Below are 22,003 nucleotides of genomic sequence, written 5' to 3'. Positions count from 1 at the left end.
AAAGAACTAGAGCTGCAACGATTAACTGATTAATAATTGATTATTAAATTAATCACCAACTACTCTGATAATCTACTAATTAGTTAATTATTTTTTTGAGAAAAAAGTCAAATTCTCTGATTTCAGCTTCTTAAATGTGATTATTTTTTGGTCACTTTACTGTGACATCTTAGGCTTTTACAACTACTAACTGATTATTCAAGAAAATAATGGAGTGATTAATCGACTGAAAATAAATGTTAGCTGCAGCCCTACAAAAACCAAAACATTTAAATATCAACTTAACTGAAAAACTTTATTTCTCTTTGTAAATATACTAATTTTGAATTTGATTCCTACAACACGTGTCAAAAAAATTGAGACAGGAGCAACAAAAGACTGTGAAAGCTGCTCCAATTAGTAACATGATTGGAGATTAAAGGGGGCATCCTCACGAGGCTCAGTCAGTCACAAGCTTGGATGGGATGAGGTTTCTCAACACATACCTGCAGGAATTTAGAGATTTCACCATCAATAATCCATAATATCATTAAAAGATTCAGAGAATCCAGAGAAATCTCTGCATGTAAGGAATAAGACTGAAAACCAACACTGAATGTCTGTGACCTTTGACCCCCCAGGCAGCACTGCATTAAAAACTGTATTAAACCCACATCATTGCATAAAGCCTAGATTCTCAAATTGTGGTACACAAGCTCCCTCTAGTGGTACACGGACAAATGTCAGAAATATTATTAAATATATATATATATATATTAATTTAAAAACATTTAATTCTATACAACAAAAATACAATAAAATGTCTGATAAAAATACACAAAATATGAGAAATGACTGAAATGTAATTTAAAGAAAGTTTTGTCTTCACCTATATTTTGTTTCAATATCAGCCTGCTACATCAATCATGCACATAAGAAGCACGTCATCCATAATTATAGGTAGTTATGAGCTAAACTGTGATAGCAAGATAGCAAGCAGAAGTAAAATGAAATGAATGCTTCATAAACACTGCAACTGTGGCTCAAAAAGGGAGCAGCCTTGTAAAAACTTAAATAAATGACAGTGAACTGAGCACAACTGCTCGTGGCGCCAGTGAAGTGTCCACAGCACCTGTTAACACCAATCAGCGCAAACCAGTAAAGTGGAACTTGGAAAGCTCAATAATTTCTCAGTTGGTATGTGGTGTACAAAGTTTGACAAACACTGATATAAAGGATACTACATGGACTCAGGAACACTTTGGAAAACCGTTGTCAGTAAACACAGTTTGTCTCTGCATCTACAAATGCAGGTTAAGACTCTACCATGCAAAGAGAAAGACATATATCAACAACATCCAGAAACACTGCAGACTTCTCTGGACCCGAGCTCATCTGAGATGGACTGACGCAAAGTGGAAAAGTGTGCTGTGGTCTGACGAGTCCACATTTCAGACTGTTTTCACAAATCATGGACGTCGTGTCCTCCGGGCTAAAGAGGAAAAGGACCATCCAGATTGTTACCAGCACTAACTTCAAAAGACAGCAGCTGTGATGGTATGGGGGTGTGTTAGTGCCCATGGCATCATGGGTACCTGTCACATCTGTGAAGGCCCCATTAATGCTGAAAGGTACATACAGGTTTTGGAGCGACATATGCTGCCATCCAGATCTTTTTACAGAGACATCCCTGCTTATTTCTCTGAAGTCTCTTTAAAAAAATGCAGGTATATAAAAAACAAAGTGTTCAACATCTCCTGACAGCCAATAATCACATGCAAAAATATTTTATAACTAACATAACTGCCTACTGCAGGCAAGGAAAAATATTTGAGACTTTTGTAAATCAAATTCCAAACTTTTTAATACCTTCTAAGGCCTTCTTTTGAGGAAACAGCAGTTCTTGAAAAGATCTGCTACATGTCTCATTGCTGAACTTGAACTTCCAAGACGTGGACAACACTTTGTCCTTTAATGTGTTTACCACAGCGTGCAACATGTGTACATGCAATGTAGCGCTAACATTCAGGACATCCTGACATTCCAGCCAGATGATGATGTGTAAAGGCGAAAGCAGCGCTAGTAGAACCACTTCAAAAAAAAAAAAAAAAAGACAACATCCAAAGGAAATCATCAAAACAACACATACTACAGTTGCGAGAGACAACAATGGAAAAAAAAAAGGGTAAAAGAAAAACATTGCAGAGGTAGCCTGCAGACGAGCTCTCCTCAAGCAAACCGGCGTGGCTGCTGCTGGTAAATATTTATGGAGTTGTCATGGGACCCGTCCCCGGCTCAGGATACTGTTTAAACAATCTCTATCTGAGCACCAGGAGGGAGACGGAGACACTGTATCATTACGGCTCCCATGCGGGCCCTTGTCACAACACCACACACTAGGCAAACAGTGGAGCCACGCCGGCACAGGCGCACTGCGACTAAAAATAGCAGAGCGGGGCTTTGGAGAGTGACAAGAGCTGGCGCTAGAGGTGAGCTGGGGTGAGGAGGAAGTCCAGGTTTGGACCTAAGGATGGAGCTAGTTCACTGGGGTAGGAAAAGCCTGGCAGAACGTCAAGGGCTGGAGGGATGTTCGCGACAGTAACTGGAGCAATCATCAAAATTCTTCCACACTTTGTTCGCAATATTTATCTACATCATTATTATCATTATTTAGATTTATGGATTCACCTACTCCAAACACCCATACAGCCTTTAATTATCCTAAAGACACACCACTCTAACTTTACTTAAAGGATAGTTCAGATTTTCTGAGGGGGTTGTATAAGGTACATATCCACAGTCTCTGGAGAAGCAGCAAAACATTGTTATATAAGTCAAATATTGCTCCCTCCAAAGTGACCAGACTCCTTTGGTGAAATCGGTAATTTTATCTTGCAAAACACAAAAAACTGCCGGTTTACCGCTGCCTCGATCGGTTAGTGTGTTTGTGTTATTGTGCGGTCTTTGCGTTTTAAAGGGTTAGTTCTGATTAGGGGTGTGCATGACATGGGTTTATGCAATAACATGACATCCAGTAATTACTATTTTCCTTGATAACACAGACTCTGGTTCAACATACAGAGCGTGTAACAAAGATGTGGATGATTATGTACAGCAGCTTGTAGGTACAAGCAAAGCACGGCAGTTTCTCTGTTGAGAGCAACATCTGCTCGCACCATCCGAGGAAGTGAGGATTCGGTGGATTCACTTTATTCACAACAAAAGGAAAACTCTAATGTGTGCGCCACATTAACCATGACTGTTTTGTCAACAAGGGCCGGTACAAAGCAAGCAGCAAAGGTCGGGAAATGGGATTGGAGTTAGTTTTCATCAGAAGTGATTTTAGGTGATGCAATGAGGGGGGAAAAAAGCACAACGGTGAATCAAAAGGGCGTAGCCTGGACCAGTGCTTCCCAAACTTTTTTTTTCCTGAGGACTTTTTTTTTTTTAAATAACAAACTGTTGCAACCCAAGTCACAATAAGCCTTATCGCTAAATTCTCAAAAGAGTTCATTCATGCATAAATTAACATTTCTGACCATTTCTTCATCATCTCATTGTTTTCTTTCCTCTTAACAGGAAAACAACATTTTAGCCTACTTCAATGAGACAAAATTTAAATTTAGACAGAATTAACAGGCTCCTGTTTTTTCCTCTCATCAGTAAAACAATATACACATTTTAAATGTTCATAAAAGGTGATATAATTCTTAAATCTGCAGAGTTTCCGCCACAGTCTTAATTATTTGGGAGGCACATTAAATTTACTGTGATCCACCTGTGGGTCCTGACCCAGCCTTTGGGAGTAACGTAAAAAATAATAAATAATAAATAAAAGCAGTTTGTACAGGGGCAACTAAAAATTGACTTTGGGCATGTAGATTTCTAACCCCCTTGTCCCATTAAAACAGCACGACTTGTATGCTATCTTATTGTGCAAATAAACAATCTTTAACAAAGAAATTATGCTTTTAAAAAAAGATGGGGACAAAATCAGCGCTCTCTCTTTAAACGTTTAATCAGTTTTTTGAAAGAAAAAGGAAACTGATTAACAGAGGATGGAAACAGTCATTAGTTTAAGCACTAAATTAGAAAATGTTCTGCACAGTAAACATTGAAATAATCTTAGTAAATGGTAAAATGAATTTTGTCTGACAGGTATGTGAGGCTATTTTAGTTCTGAGCATACAATAATATGTTCTGTTGCTTTTCTCAAGTGTGCTTTGGCGCTTGAAACATTGGAAATCAAGATGCAGGAAGCAGGCTCAATTTGAAGCTCAGCTGTGGTGGAAAATGTTAAAATTTGTGTTGGAGACTCGAGAGTTTAAAATTAGCACAGAGGTGTTGACCAAGGTTTGGCTCCGGGGCTGGTCAGAGTATATGGAGCAGAATACGGGCGATGGTGTTAATGCAGACGTCAAGATCATAAACCGAGGCAGTCGTCGGTGAAGCCAACAATGTTAGCTACTGTGACCGCCACCAGGTGCTGGATCCAAAGGTGATCCTAGCAGCGAGACGAAGGTGTAAACTGCAGCCGAGTTTAGGGTTTGGAGCCGGGCCGACAGGAGGAAAGGGCAGGCTCCGTGGGCCAAGAGAACCTGACTGAGACCAGCTGGGAACAAGAAAACAGGCTTTCTCGTAACATGAGAGTTTGTCTGGAAAAAACTGGGCTTCCCTGCCCAGGGAACAATGACTTCACAGACTCCTAAAACATGAAAAATTAAAACAAAATATTTATATTCTTCCATGATTTCACCTACTCTCTCTCTCTCTCTCGCTCTCTCTCTCTCTCTCACACACACACACACACAGACACACACACACACACACATATATGTGAGTTTGCACATGTTGTGAAGAATTTACTATAAATTCCATTTATAGCTGCCATGTGAGTGTTGAACTCTTGATATATAATATATAATATAGTTTCTGGATCCACTGGCCAGCGAGGCCCCATCTCATACAGTATATGAAGGATACATTTAAATCATCTCTGCTTACAGCTCCTCCAAAATGAAATAGTGCAGCATGAGTAGCAGTTCTCTGGGTCATGAGGAAGAACAGACTCTGCAGTTACATGGTACTGATAAAGATGATGTCTGTTTTAACTCAAATGGTTAGTTGACAGACAGACAAATAAATCTGAAACTATTTTGATAAACACTTAATTTTTTGCCACATCGTGGCAGGTAGAGTGACAGATGGATTCCCTTTAGAGCTGAAACCAGGGCTGTGACAATAATCACAATAACGCGGTCATGTGAGGCCTGGTGCGGGGTTGAGATCATTACCGAGGGGTTTGTGCAATGCATTTGAGAGCTACACACATGACAAGTCAGGGACGCAGCCTCGGATTGGTCGACACTCAACCGAAGGCATCAGACGACTGTCAGTAGACAACAACAGCATTTTCAACACAAAAACAATTGATAAATGATCACAGAGGACATTCAGGGTTGGATTTATCATTCTGAATTTATTTTAGACACTGTGGTATAAGGCTGGATTACAAAGTCTCTGACAGGTGTATGATTGCAGACCCCTAAAAATAAAATTTGTGTTGATGATAGTAATGAGCTCAACCCTACGGTAGGCATCACGTGACCTCAGTATTGTGGTAATCTGGTTATCGTCACAGTCCTATCTAAGGGATAACCACATTCAATTCACTACAACTGTGGCGACACCAACTCCTTCCTGTAAAGTTCAGAGATTTTCAACTCAAAACACTTGGAGAGGCTGCACAAAAAAAAGGCAGAGTGCTGTGAGAAAAAGAATGAAAGGGTGCAGCATCTTTTCTCTAGGTGGCTGCAGACACTCTCTCTATATTGGGAACAACTGGAAATACAGATATTGGAGCTCAGGAAAAAAATCTATATGAACGTCCACATAGACTATGTCATCCAAGTCCATTTTTGTCCCATTAGGTAAGCAGGTAATATAATCCCCTAACACAACATGTTGGTGTTGAATTTGTTTTTGAAGAACCTGAGCTGGAATCAGATTAGACCCCATCACTGATGTAGACCACAGAAGTTAGACTGAGCCCTATTATCTCAGGTCGGCTTGGTGCTGATGGATGGATGGTGGCGGCGGCGGTGGTGGGGCACAACCTTCAGCTGCGGGTGTTGAGTCATAGCACGTGTGAGTCACTGATGGGGGGTTTGGAGGGGGTGACAGGGTTAATGAGGCTTGCTGAGGAGCACTCACTGGTTGGATGGCTGGTTGCTCCTGATAGGGCCCACAGGGGCCCACAGGGGCTCACAGAGCCCCACGGCCCATTAACTTGCGGAGCCAACCCGAGCCAACATGCAGGATGGAGGTCCACACTGGGCCAGCTCCCAACACAAACACTTGTGGTAACACCAGTCCCGGCCAAAGAACTCTCAAACTATACAAGCTATACAAAGGAGCAGCGATATGGTTGGCAGGCTTTGTGTGTATAACTGGAATATATCTGGAGTACAATCACAACCCTGAAAGTCAATAACACACATCACATGTGATCCAGGTCAACACTGGTCGCGTGCCCAATACAACGCACCATCAATCAAGATGACAGAAACAGAACCCAGCAGTCAAAATGTACATGCAAAGTATAAATAAGAAAAACAGGAATAAAGCACTAAATCATTATGTAATTTATGTATTTACCTCCAGGCTGCGTAATGTAACTCAAAAAACTATCTGCAGGCAGTGACAGGTAATGATAAAAACATTACAAACTCACAGTGCGTTAAGGAACAGCATGAGGTACGATAAAAATACTGCAACAAGTTTCAGCAAAGCTACGGCCTGCCAAGAATATCCTGGCAGACATTTGCCCCTTTAGACACGGAGGTCAAATACAAAAACGAACCATAAAAGTTAATAAACAGAGGGACCACGTGTCACAGAAACACCTCTTCACAGCATTCCTGGCTCACACCAAGCATGAAAACCAAAGTAACAAAGTCATTCCTTCTTTAAGTAATTTCTGCTGTGGTTATGTGACCTGGGGGATATAATACTCTGTATACATTAAGTTTTTGTCACTCTGGCAAAGAGCGCTCCTGAGCTGTTCAGTGAAAGTCTTGGATGCGTGGAGGAGCGAGGGGAGACATGAAGAAGAGGCCCCGGCTGTTGATTTTAAGTAGCTGGATCACAGCCTGCACCTTAACCCAAGCATGGGAAGGCAAACCTCATACGCACAGCGTGGAAAACCACATACATCATTTTAGTCTCTAACAAATAAGATTAATGGGAGCTGTGCTGGGGCGTGCACATTTCTGTGGTGTCCAGCACACAGCAGCCAAACCAGGCAGACCGCAGCGCTATACCTCTGGGACTGGCACGGTGAGCCCCTGTGAATGACTGGCCTCGTCCGTCACTCAGCAATGTGGCATCATCCACAGATCCCGGCAGGACGCACAGCATCAACTGTTATTATTATTAATGTATCCTAAGTATAAATGGAATCTGCAAAGGGATATGGGGATTTAGGACTATAAACATTAACTCGAAACATGAATGGAATGTGCGGAGTGAACGAGAAAATGTGTTTTGATAGCTGATTGGAGGTCAACTGGAAGAAAGTATATAAACCTTCCTCTAAAAACAAAATCATACACATTCCGTGGTGGAAAAAAACATATGACCGAAATTTACAGTTTGCGGTGTGTGAATAAGCCTGTCGTGATTATTATGTTATTGACTTTTCTTATGATAGACATGACCTCAATCGTTTTTGCTGACCTCAATATTGCTCACTGGGTTTACATGCATGTTTATGTAAATAAACAGCAGGGTGTTCCCCAACACGATAAGACTTTTGTGCAGTGATTTTTAAAAAAGCCTTAGGTAAATGAACAAAAAAAATATATATGCAAAGACACGTTTTGCTGTCAAATCTAGTCACAGTGCTTCTGTCCTCTTTGTTGGCAGGTGAAGTGAACATAACGTGTTAGTCAAGGCTAGCAGATGTTTTTCCAGACAACTGCACAGATCGGTGGTCTGAGGATTGCATTGCTGCTTTTTGCAGACGATGTGGTTCTGATGGCATCATCGGTCTGTGACCTCCAGCGCTCACTCGATCGGTTCGCAGCCGAGTGTGAAGCGGCTGGGACGAGGATTATGAGTTTAAACTCAATGAGGAGAGCCTGTTAGCATGAGCGAGCCAGTATGTCGACTTTGTTTAAAACTGGTTGCAACATAAAGTGGCAATACAACTAACCTACAACTCTCTACGCTAGGGCTGAGTATCGTTCAAAAAATTTGAATAGCCATCCCAACAACAGTACCATTAAAGTAATTCTGATACCAATAGAGTATTTCATTTGAAACCCATCATGCAAATGATAAATCCCTGAAATAATCCTTCCACATTTTATGCATTTATTTACATCAGATGCCACGGGCGTGTCATATTGACACTACTAATTCCACTAAATTCACTGCACTCGACTTCACCACACCCCAGACTGCATGGGTTGTAGCTGCTGTGGTAGTGGGCCAATCACACGTCTCATTAAACAAGGAATTTGTGCAGTGATTGGCTGTGAGCCAAACCATATAAATACTTTTTTTTCTACATCTGATGACAAAAAGGATCAAATTCAGGTATAATTTGACTAAAGAAGTTTTTATTCTACTTCATACTGGGATATTTTGATACTCGATACCTTTAAGGCAGCCATGCCAAAAATTAAGACTGCAATGGCCCAATCTGAAAATCTCCTGATATCCACCAAAACCTTTAACCACAACTCTGATGAACACACGAGACTAATCGAACCAGTGACGAGATATAAGACATTCTGGTCTTGCATCACCTGTCAAACTAGGTCAGATAAATGAAGAATAACAAACTATTTAAATCCAAATCCTGTTGCTTTCCTTTACCTTCGTTTTTATGGTCATTCGTGGCCAACATGCAGGACCATCAAAGCCACACACTGTGACAAATCACTGCTTTAAGGTATCTATGTTTATTTGTTTTGTTTTTTTTTGTATTAAGGATATTTTAATATATTTCATATTTAATTCTGATGTCTGAATATTCTTAAGATTTAATATTTCATTGCTCTTTGAAAGGATGTACTTGCATTGATATACTATAATACTGTCATTATATCAGTGGGATAAAATGATCTTAAAATAACAATTATATTGTTTATTGCATTTATTTCTGGGACAATGTGGCGTCCAACAAAAGTAGCCACTGTGACGGGCCTACGTGTGAATCATTGAGAGAGAGAGCAGCTGAAATCCCCTGTGAGAGAGATTAACAATGGGATGCTTCAGACCAAAATAATGCAGATAAAAGCCAGCTAGCTCCTAACTGCTTCGGTCTGATAAGGACTAACAAGATCTTGACTGTGACAGTGGATTATCAGATAAAGAGCCGGATACCTACTGTAGCTTGTACAGTGTAATAACAACCACCTACCGAGCTGCCGCTATTCTCATATCAGGGCAGCAGCGTTTGATAGCTAATCTCTTAGCACTGATAGTGAGGGGTGCTGAGGCCTGGAATGGGAGCTATGGGGGTTTTGTGCAGATGCCTGGAAAGATAATGTTCACAGGCCTGTCGTCACAAACAACCAAGACGTGTAAGCATAAGATAAGTAAACTCAGTTTTTTGTCTTGTTTTTTTTGGGTCATTGCTTTGAGAGATAGTTAGATGACCACCAGAAAGATGGAGATACGATCATCTCCCTCTTCTTTCTGATGCTGTCACTGGCTGTTTTATCTGCTTTTTGTGCCTTTTATCTGCCCGCAATCCTCCTTGATCTCTGTTTGTGCAAGGCACCTTAACATCCAGCTGAGACGGTGCCCTGTGATGTTGGCATCTGAAGGCAGCGGATACAGTATAAACTTTCGAGGAAGTATATCAGATTTATTTACTTCAGTAAAACAAGACTACAGAGGAAATTCCAGACTCACGAAAGAAAAAATACATCACCTTTTTTTCTGAGAAATATTGAGCTACAGATTGAAAGAGAAAGAGAAAGAGAAAGAGAAAAAAAGGGGAATCTCACCTGCATGGTAAGCCACTGATCCTCGGCTCCATCCTGGGTGTCTGTTCCTGGGGTAGTCCTGCACAGACACAAAAAGTTACACAGACAAATACACATTTCATAATCATGTATATGATTGATTTTAACCTCAGTACCACTGTCTGCAGATTTTGATCAAAAAGCAGACCTGGTAGTAACCAAACTTAGTTCTACCTCTTTACCAGAGCGCTGCTGTTGTTTAGCACGTCTGTGTGTGACTGACAGACCAAAGAATCAACTAAAACAGGTCACTCAGCACAGTGCAGATCCCCAGCAGGCAACAGATGGTGAAGCACCTACTGCAATGCCACCACAACTACCAGATGCAATCAGCAGAGATTGCAAAGTTCCACCAACATTAACATGACCTCCATTTTCTGCCCCTAATGGCTGGTGAGGAAGAGTGAGAAGTCAGCTGTCAATGGTCGTATAAAACAGTCTCAGGTCTTACAGCCTCTCAGTTTTTTTTTTTATCTCCACCAACCAGTCAAGTTACAGTTTGAATCCATGTCTGTTTGGATTCATATGTCTGTAGTGAAGGAATTCAATATGGAACTTACCACTATATCGACCTATAACTTTGAAGGAATTTAACAAAAGATATTAAGTTTTGTTTTTGCAAAATTCTCACTAAACAGATATCTCCTTTATGAGAACGGGACAGACATAAAGTCACGGTGACCTTGACTTTCGACCACGAAAATCTAATAAGTTAATTCTTGAGTTCAAGTGGTCATTTGTGCCAAGTTTGAAGTAATTCCCTCAAGGCATTCTTGAGATATGGATATGGATGGATGGATGGATGGCTGAATGGATGGATGGATGTGGAGCCGTAAAAAAAGGTTTTTCAAAAAAATCTAAATCACAGAGGACCTTCAGCGTGCAGGCATGAATGTATAAAAAATAAGGCTGGTTGGTCCAGGAATATTCAAGATTAGCTCCGGACAAGATGCAGGCCAGCTGATCACTAATGCACTGAAGTGATCAATCATCCCCTGGCAGGGATAACAACAAATTAGCATGAACAGATGGAGACTCATCCACTGGTGCACAGTCCAAACCTCTACACTGTTCTACTTCATTTGTCATGATCACCAGAGACTTTCACAAAGCCAGACTTTAGGCTGAAATGACAACTGTTGCTGGCAGATTTTATCAGCTGTAGTTACATAGCTAACTAACATTAAATCTAAAGTATTCAAAGACTTTTTAGAGTTTGGCGCAGACTCCTTTTGTAAAACAAAAAGCTTGCACTTTGCCACAAAGGCTGTTCAAGCTGCATTACAGTAAAATGTTAATAGATAAATTACTACATGAATTAACTCAGTCTTTCATTTTAATGGTATCACTATGAACAAAAGTCATTTGACTCAGTTGAAAAGATGCTTGCAGTCCCTGTACTTTCCGTCTCTGTTCCTCTGAGCCCTCAGGGAAAATATCAGAATACAAGCCATGATTTGACTTGCAGTGCCTCTTCATGTTGTATTATTTCATCACTGTGATGCATCCGTTGCACAGTAAACACACCAGTTTATTACTTGTTGCAGCTGGCAAAGTAAATAAAAACTTGCCAGTCACTTTGCTCTGGAATTGGCGATTTTCACAATCAACTTTACGTCTCTTGAGCTCTGCGGCTCACCAGCCCACAGTACAACGTGAGGTTTGACTGAGCCAATAGCAGGTGCCGAGTGGGTGCGTTCCTGTTGCAACCAATCACGGCACATAGGTGCTTTAAAAGGACTTAAGCAATACCAGATCCTGTAGACCGATGGTTCCTAACACTTTTTCTGACAGAACCCCCTGCAGAAGCCAAAAAAAAGTTCATGCCCCCACACCACAATTATTAGTTTGGTTAGAGTTACTCAAGAACAAACTCCCCCGAATCCAATAAAGAGCAAACAGGGACGGAGTCTGTCCTGAACAGGGATTTTTCTGATATCTTAGCTTTTGAACTAACACTAGGTTACTACTGCTACCAGGTAACTACTAGGTAACAGTAAGGACGTTGGCACCGATGCACTTTTTTTTACAGTTCTAATCCAATTCCTGAATTTGGATATCTTCCCATACAATACTGGAATGTTGGCTTTACTCGCATTACAAGATGCTGTCTTACTTTTCTGTGTTTCGAGACCGTCCAATGTTTTGTCATGGTGGGTTCATGCTCAGCCTTTACATCGAACTCACAGAATTCTGGAAGACCCAAAACAACATATGGGGATTTTACTCCACTATGACAATAAACTGAATATTTTTGGGTTGTGGACAAAACAAGACATCTGAGGACGTCATCTTGGACTTTGGGAAACACCGATTAACATTTTTCATCTTTTTCTTACAACTGATCCATTCATCAAGAAAATAATCAACAGATTGATTAACAATGAAAATAAACGTTAGTTGCAACCCTGATGCTAAGAGTTGGATCATATAAACACGCAGTTTAATCAGTTAGCAAAAAGCTTTAGCTTATGGCTGGAGGGCCACTTTTTCAAGATGTCTTTAAAAACTGAAAGTTAACTGTTTTCAGGCTCTGTAGGGTGATTTGGTTTCAAGTGACACAAATGTTGACAGGTTTAAACAATTATTTCAGAGGCTCTCGAAGCAGAGGAGACATTTGTGACGCTCGTAGCCATTCTTTCGTGCATCCTCTATGTATACTGCATCGTACCTGCAGGTTTTACTTTCTGGAGCAGAGCCGATTCATGGTAGGTGGCAGTCCAGGTCACACAGATGGCAATGGTAAATAAGATTTCAATACATTATATGATAGTAAAAATTATGTTTCATAACAATTCACACAATGATAATTTAGAATTTTACTATGCCCCCCTGGCACTCGCACTTAGAAACCCCACTTGCAAAATCACTGCCTTTTACTTCTGCTTTTGTTTTTGGTTTCGAAAAGTTGGTTAAAAAAAAGACACGCCCTCCAACCCCTTTAAATACTGAGTATCGTTCTTACTACAGCCCCATGCACACCACCTCAATCCGAAGTCTCTGTCAATCAACTCTAAATTACAAAGCAGAAAGCCAGTAGCAGGTTTATAGTGTTCCCAGTGCTCTGTATTCTGACCAGTGCAGTTTAAAATTATGTTGTTATGTTCCTTTACCAGCGTTAACATATTAATGAGTGTGAGGATTCCTTTCCTCCGTTCTGGATATCTGTCAGTGCCAGCTACTTCCCTCAGAGCTGAGGATTGTGTTTGTCTCTCTCTCTCTCCATCTGTCTGCATGTACAGTATGTATGCCTTTCTCCAGGTTTCACCATGCCAACAGAAATAACTAGAGGGCCAACTTTTGGATAAGATCAGAGTATGACTCAGAGGTAATTACCAGAGATTTTTATCTGTCTTCTAGGCTGCACCTCCATTACTGTAGAAACACACTACTGAACAAGAGAGGAAGGAGGAGGAGGACGAGGGCAGTGACATTATTTTCATCTCTCAGTAGTCTACATCTTCTAAATGCTCCTCCCTTTCTCTACTGCATTTATTTTCAGTATTAATCAGTCCCTCCAGGATTTCACAGCAGCTTTTCCAATAAAATGTGATGTGAGTTGCAATGTTTTTAGGCATTTGTTTGCAATGAAATTGTGAGAGCAAGAGGAAATTGCAAAAAAATATGTTTTTTAGAACAATTTTTTTTCATGTGACAATAAAATCACACTGTTCAGTCCCTCAGGAGTTGCGCTGTGATTGCAACAAATAAATCTAATTCAACCAATCTCTTTGACTTCTGCACAACTTTGCAATTTTGTCAAATCTACGCAACTTTTCCACAACTTTGACCAATCATTGCAGCCTCCGGTCAGTTCCACCAGTCACAGCAGTCCTCCATACAGACATCATTCATGTTTCAATGAAGCAACTTAATGGTTTGTTATTTGCTCATTTTTGCATTTTTAAGTGTTGTTTTGTCACAGGAAGTGAAAAGAACACATCGTTATCGACAGTTATCAATGGTTTGTGCACTATTATATTTTAGGATTTTGTGCTTGCTGGTTTGACTGACTGAGTTCCAAAAAGATTTTGCTTCTTTATGGAACACACCCCACATGAACATCTTCATTTACTAATAAAGCACAGTGTTTTGTTTTGTTTAATTTTTGCAATCCAGAGCCTATTTAGCAATATTATTTAGTGGTTTTATTCTCACTGGAACAAATTTCTTCTTATTTTTAACTAATTGTTTAAAAAAAAATGGGGGGGTTGTTTGTTTTTTTTGCAATTTCCACTCCTGCAATTTTATTGCAAAAAATGCCTAAAAACTTCGTAGAAGGGTTATCGTAGGCAACTAGACTTGGTTGGGTTCTTAAAGACATTTCGTGTCTCATCCAAGAAGCTTCTTCGGTTCTGAACTGTTCTGAGTGTTCTGAATAACCTTGCCGAAGATGCTCAGGATTACAAACCCCCCCCATGTTTTATTAATAAAAGAAGAAGTGCACATGGGGGGTACTCCACAAAGAAAGAAAAACTTTTCGGAGCTCAAACTCAATCAATACAGCAAGCAAAAAATTCTAACAACATTAAAAAATAATATAAATAAACAATGTGTTCTTTTCATCACCTGTGACAAAATAAAAAATAAACATACAGAAAGTAGCAAATAATAAACCATTGCATCGGTTCATTGCAACGCACATGTATGTTTGTGCAGGGGACTGCTATGCCAGTTGCATTGATTGGACAATATTGCAAGGTTGTGATGAATTCACAGAGATTGGTTGACTTTGCATTACTTGCTGCTATCACAACATCGCAGCTTCCTGGAGGGACTGATTAACAAACAAAAAAAAGCAGCCAAAAGACATTTTCATCTTGTCTCAGGCCAGAGAAACCCAAAACATGACAAGGATGACATCCAAAAAGAAAAAAAGTCAGCCATTAAAGGGAAATGTTCTTTTATCCAAACAAAACAGCAGCCACTGATGACTGATACAGAGACTGAAGAGGCAAAAACAAAATAGAGCTGATGAAATTATGGCTATTAGCACCCGTGTGGAGCAGAGAAATGAGTAATAGGGACAGTGCAGACAGACAGACAGACAGACAGACAGACAGACAGACAGACCGACAGACCGACAGCTTGGTCGGACCAGGCAGACAGAGTGCAGCATTTGAGGACAGGACATCGTGGAAACATCAACGATCCAGTCTGACAACCCCATCGGGGCTTGAGGAACAGGAAATGGAAATGGACTGGGAGGAGGGGAGGGGGAAAACGCAAGAGTGAGTGAGAGAGTGAGACATCAGCAGAGGAAGACTGAGAGACATGGAGGAATGCAGCTACTGCTCCAAGCCTGAAAACCCTTGATCCGCCAAGTCTGCTCCTCTTCCCCCTTGTCTCAACCACAAGCCGGAGGATTCCTCTGGCTGACTGGCATGTTGGCTGCATCTCCACGAGGAGGAGAGGAGCGTCTGGGTGTTTGCTGCCTGATTGATGATCCACAGACACCAATCTGATCAGAGGTTTTGAGGAACACTCTGAAATAAGACAACATTAGGGACGGCTGAACAAATAACGGGTGGATTTATAGTGCTTTAATGTAAACCGCAGACGTGTGTCTGATAAATGGATCAACTGTTAAATGCCTGTTTTCATAACCATCTTCTTAGTAATTGTTGTGTCCATCATCTCCAATCAAAACATCTAGGCAGTGAGCTCTATTCGACAAATAAATATGGTAGTAGTTTAGTGAGATAACTAGAGCAGCACTGCCTTCTCTGCACACAGAGAATTGGGCTTTACAATGCATGCTGTCCTTCTACTTTTAGTCCATACTGTCCCTGCCCCTACGAGGCTGCATGCAGTGTGCATTTAATGACATTATGCCTTAAACTCTGACCCTCTGGCACATACATCCATCGCAATCCATAGTGTGAAATCTGAAGTAAAAAGAAAAAGTGTGCAATCTGAAACACAGCTAATGAGCTGTCATCTGTCTGTGCTCTCTCTGTGGCTCAGACGATGTGACGTCTTCCACCACACTGACAGTTGTGGGTCAGAATCGCCACTTCTGTCTGCGAGCAAACAACAGAAAAATGGGAAAAGTGGGATGCACCACCAACAGGGTGAAGAATCCAGGGGCCTCATTACAGAAAATACTACTTGTCCCACCTTAGTTTAAGTTTCCAAGACAGGAAAATCCAATCTTCCTATTACAAAAGCAATTCCTAAACTCATGGCTGTGTCCTGTCCTATCTCAGATCTTTGATCTTATCCAGCTGTAACATTCATTCTTGAATCAGCACTCGTCCCGTCATGTTTAGTTTATTCGACAAAGGCTCAAATACAATAGTAAAAGCAGTACCAGCATGACATTGTCGGGGATAATACAATAATGTCCAAGATTCATTTCCATCGTAGTCCTTGATGTTCCAACAAACTGTCCTTGCAACAACAAGATATAGCCAGCTATATAATGTCCATGACGGGAGACGCACAAACACATCATGTCACATCAAAGTGCAACAGTCCAGTAACAATTAGGAATACCAGTATAACTGGGTTTAGAAAATGCACATGTTGGTAGAGCATTTGCCCCATGTTCTGAGGCTGTGAGTCCTCTGCAACGACCGTGGGTTCGACACCCACCTCTGTCCATTTGGTGCGTGTCGTTCCCTTACTCTCTCTCCCTCTTTCCTGTCATATCTTCAGCTGTCCTTTAAAATTAAAGGCATAATCTGTATATCTACCAATATGTGTATTTTCTAAACCCTGTTACAGAGGATTAAAATCGGCCATGACCTGACTTGGAAATGCTATCTAACAGCCACTGTTTGACCTTTTTTCTTAAAGGCTTGCGGGTTCTGCATCTCCTTGATTACAAGATGCGGACTGTTTCACTCCGTAGCTCCAGTGTGAATGAACCAAACCTTACCCATCATAGTTTTAAATTTATAAAAAGTACAGGTTAGCTACCCTGGTGGTGACTTCTTCCATCTTCAGAAAGTAGCTGTCAAAGTAACTAGCAGCTCTGACATTTAGCATCCTATGGACCATATTAAGGCCGCCTGTATCCATGACAACAGCTGTCTCACAACACTCAACATTGGCTAGCTTGAGAATAGACAAGAAAAGATGGGCGTTCAATTTTAGCTTTGGTGAATCAGAAATTAAACATGCCAGGAATTTTCTTGCCAATTATCAACCCATGATAAGGATTTGCATCTTAGACGAAAGACGATCAAATTCAAAATTAATCATCTTGGCAGCCGATATATACCCATTAAAAGGTGGTATACAAGGAATTTAAACCGTCATGATATGGTTTGAGTTGCCTTTCAATCATAATATTTTGCGTTATGTTGTTCCCCATCTTCATTTCCATTTCCATACAGACCTATCAACGGTGTTGCTGCCATTCGTGACAGTTATTTTGAATTTTCAACAGGGTCTGCCATCCAAACTTATGAAACTGTTCAGTCAGGATGGTTCTGTTACAGCTAAACTCCTATCCTAAGACAAGATAGGATGTTTTTCTAAATGCAGTTAGGCAGCAGGTTTCTGTCATACCAGAAATCCTAAATGCCACCCTAAACTGAGATAAGACTGGATTTCTGACTTTCAGATTTCAGGTCCTCAAGAACTGAAACGCTGAAAAAGAAAAGAAGAAACAAGTGACGCATAAGCAGGAAGAATTGGCCTAATTAAAGAGGTTATAGCTGCTAATGCGTCCAGACAAACTGTCGAGACTGAAACTAACAAGCTATAAAAAGTCTAGTTTTGATCTTTATTAGGTTAATGACAATCCTGCCTGGTGATTTGATCAAATGGTTGTAAATATAACTATTAAACAGTTGTTCAGTATTTTACTTATGGCCATTCAAAGGGATAATTTCTCCAGAAAAGGGAAGGTAAGGAGAAGGTACACTGAGAAAGATTAACTCATTAACTTTGTCAGTATAACATTCCTTATTCTTCTTCTGACATGCTAAAAGTTGAAATGTTTTTAACTACTTGCGGGAATTTTTGTTAGCTTCTTTTGTAATTTTCAGGCCTTGGTTGCACAATGTGGTGCCGATTGTTTTCCCCTCCGGTAGGCGGTGGTTCTCAGAGTATGACACATTGCTCTCTACCGTAAACTGCAGATGTAACTTGTGGGAAAGCCTGGCAGGTGCAGTAACAGTAAAGGGGGGCGGACTACGTGAACAGTCAACTGGCAGCAAACAACATATTTTTGTCTTCAAATGAATTTGACATCCTGCAGCTGCTACAGTGTTAAACACCTGAAATTTATTTGGAACAATCCACTGTGAAATTAAACAGCAGCCAGAACAGAAGGTTGTGTTATCTTTACTTAGGATTCACTGCAAAACACGAGGACAGAACATTTTTATTCAGGATGTTTAAGTGCCTCAAAAACAACATGAGAGTGTAAAAATAAGATTTTAATCTTCAGATTCTTCTCACTCCCTGAATCAATGTGTTTTTTCCCACCCAGTTAGAATCTGTTTTCATCCATAAATTCTGTATAGCGGATCATATTGTTTTGTGGGACTTGGAACAACTTTCCCTCAGATAAAAGAAACATTCCAACCTATTGTGGTTTAGAAATAACAACATTTAAAGCTGTGATTTTTGTTTTTCAATCAGTAGTGGCGCCACTAAATCATACTTACACTCCTTCTCTATCAACATTCGATGGAATGCATTTAAGAGAGAGATCACCATGTTAACCAGCTGAGGGCAAAGCCAGGCTTTGTTTGCATGAGCTGGCTCAACAAAACCTGAAACCCCAGTCAGAGATAGCAGGTATTGCAATGGTGGTTTTCAACTTAATTTGTTAACTCAGGCTTTCTTCATCAGGCTCTGTGCATGGCGCATCATTCGACTCTCCTTCTGCACAAAAAGGAGCAATCTAGCGATGCCTTCTTCAGTTAAGAGGAGCAAATCATTATAATGGAGAGCTACGATGAATATTAAACAATTAAACTTGAAACAGCGTATTTAAACATGATTCTTAGATCTGAAACTGTCCCGTAATTAAGAATACATGGAAATCAAATGTCCTGTTTAACACTGTAAATGTTAAAATGACAACGCAAACGGGTACAAAGTGATTTCCTGCATCACCATCTGAGGTTCCCATGGCAACGCAATGCCTACAGCTTGCGCAGCTGTAAATACGTTACATACACCTTGGTGCGGTGACATTACTAACATACAGCTCAGTAATTTTGCCTATACAACACCTTCCCTCGGCTGAGAATCTATATCACTCATAAAAAACATCTTCAGGTACATCTTCAGCCGATTTAACTGATGCTCACTATACTCTCTGTCGTAACTCCCTTTGGCTGTAGCTAGCCTCCTAGCTGGCATTAGCTCAATTAGCTGTGTAGATAAAGGCTGTGATATGACTGGAGTCTATCCGGACCTGCAGCTTGGGGCACCGGGGGAGTGTTTATGTTTACAACATGGGAAACTGAACTGGGCTCAGCAGCCTCTCAGTGAACACGGCCGAACTGGGACCAAAGACTGTCTTTGAGACTGACAGGGAGCAGCTTGACAACAGGGAATCGGATTCCTGCAGACAATGACCACAGCAGGTGGGGACAGGAGGCACCTTCAGTGGAGAGAAGTGAGAGGAAAGTTTTAGGTTGCACAGTGGACATTTCGGTGGGTTATATTTTATTTCAGTTGAGTTTAAAGTGTGTTTTACGAGCAAGCTGTGACATTCTTAAGTTTGAGAAAGGCTGTTTTAGACTAAAAAAGCTAAGAGCTTATGAAAGTTGCAATGTCACCGTTTGTATACATCTCCAAGCTGAAACTGCGAGAGGATCGGACTCCTTGACTCCTCAGTAATGACTGAGTGGGAGTTTCCATTTGAACAAAGATGAAGTTGGTCTTTAAAACAGAGCCACTGTCACGACATTGAAAAGTTTTAGGCTCAACATACCACATTAACTCGTTAATCTCAGTTTGTAGTGGTCAACTCTCATGTACTATAAACTTTCAAAAAATGGTCACTACACCCATTGGCCTGCAGAAGCCATCAGAAAAATGTAAGCTGCCTCTAAGAACAACAAACACTGGCGTTGTGTCCACAGCATGGCGAAACACAGGCCTGCAATATCAGATCCAGAGCTGCTACAGCGGTGTCATCAGAGCAGCCTGCATTTCCACACGGTGGCAGAGTAAACAAGTCTGAAAGAGTAAGGAGCGGAAAGGTGCGGGCCGAGCGTTGAACCATGTAGAAGCAGATACCCATCATCTACAGCAGTTATCAAACTGTCATATCACAGAGCTGTCTAAAAATATACCTTAAGCCATGAGTTACAACGGATGTGAGCGTATGGGTGTGTGTGTGTGTGTTTGTAGGGAGGGAAAGTAGTGCGTTTCTGTTCGTACGTGCCAAACCTCACCTATAGGGGTTGGGCAGAGACTGTGTAGAAAACTAATGCAGGTCTGTTTGTTTAACCTTGTGTCATCAGGCTAAAACCTCCAGCTCCTCACACGATAACAACAAGCGTCTGACATTAGCTGATCATCCAACTGGAGTGAGGAGAACAACAGCCTATTTGTGTGCATGTGCTTGGGCATGTTCATCACTTTTTATGGATGCAAACGCTTCCTTGATACTAACACATAAAATTGGTAAATTACTGACTTTGCTGTTACTGAATGAGATTACAGGAAGATTACAGGGCAGAGCACACACGTAATGTTGAGCTTAGCGGCATTTTACTCATAAAAAATAAAGCTAATTTTCTTTTTATATACCTTTTGTAGTCACTCAGGTATTACCTCTATTTCAACTGCAGGAACCCGGGTCCAATTTTGATTTTAAGACTCAGGATCCTGAGCCTTTCACACAAACTCCCAACTTCAGAGCTGGTACTCTCCAATGGCCTTGGAGATAAATATATGCAGGACTGGTCAAACATGAGCCTTGAGATCATTACAACATAACGGAATTCAGACTGTAAGGAAACACCATCAATAAAGGCACCTGGGAGAGGAATCTCTTTCAACATTGCGGCAGTGGAAACAAATTGTGAATAAGTCACCTTTTATGCGGATATAGCAAATTATACTTTCATTCTCTTTTGGCTCTGTTTTTGGTCTCTACTAACTCCTGAGAGAAATATTTGCCTTGTAAAAAAAAAAAAGAAAAGAAAAAGACAAAATTCCCTTGCTGATGTGAAAGCCTCCACTAGCTACTATTAGAGTTGGAAGATATGATAACATTTTCCAACCAACCATCATCGGCCCATCAATCAGCAGTTGGCGATATCTTTGTCCCTGTTCCCACCTCCTCACCTGGGAGATGTGCGCAAGCAACAAATTCACCATGTTACATGCGCTGTGTATTTTCACTATGTCCAATTAACAAAATAACCTCATAAAGTAAATATTCTCACACCTGTTTTCCTTATCAAACAGAGAGATGCAACTGTACACCTTCTGAAATCAAGTTTCTCTCTTTTACCAAACTAAGATTAGCTTCATTGGCTCGTTAACTCCTCGTAAAACACACTTCATTCAAACTCAACAGAAAAACATGTAAAACTCACCAAAGGTGTTTTTGTTAGTCTGTCCATTGTTCCAACAATCACCACCTCTTGTTCGGTTGAATTAAATCATTAATTTGCCGTGTAAAAAGACTGTGAAGAGTCTTAACTCTCCAGGCTGTTTTCCTCTCACTCCTCACCCAGCTCAGCTGGTTTTGCTGAGTGGGTGTGAACTGCGTCCCAATATCGCTCCAAAAATTGGCCAAAACAAAACAAAACAAAACAAAACAAAAAAACTGACCATGGATTCAGCCCATCATCAATGGAAGATATATTCGTTCAATCACCCATCTCTACTAGGAACGCATGATAAATGTCAGAGCCAATAAATCATCAGCAAATAACAGTTAATGAATATTATTTATTTTCCCAATAATTAAATTATATCCAATTAAGCTATCATAGTATCTGATTTGACCAATTATAACAAAGCATTTAATATGAATTATTAGGCAAATTGCTCTG

At 40.6% G+C, this 22,003-nt stretch overlaps 1 protein-coding gene across 1 annotated transcript in view; it reads right to left on the bottom strand.

Annotated features, from left to right (window-relative positions):
- Positions 1-22,003, bottom strand: part of spryd3 (SPRY domain containing 3) — an 80,259-nt gene that overhangs the window by 5,362 nt on the left and 52,894 nt on the right. Inside the window, exon 8 of the mRNA XM_084720309.1 lies at positions 10,002-10,059. Within this exon, the coding sequence (XP_084576435.1) occupies positions 10,002-10,059 (58 nt within the window). The remainder of the gene's footprint in view (positions 1-10,001; positions 10,060-22,003) is intronic.

Source organism: Lutjanus erythropterus, chromosome 6 (assembly GCF_056507025.1).
Source record: "Lutjanus erythropterus isolate fLutEry1 chromosome 6, fLutEry1.hap2, whole genome shotgun sequence".
Lineage (NCBI taxonomy): Eukaryota > Metazoa > Chordata > Actinopteri > Lutjaniformes > Lutjanidae > Lutjanus > Lutjanus erythropterus.
The sequence above is the reverse complement of the archived record's forward strand: the minus strand, read 5'-3'. Positions and strand labels throughout refer to the sequence as shown.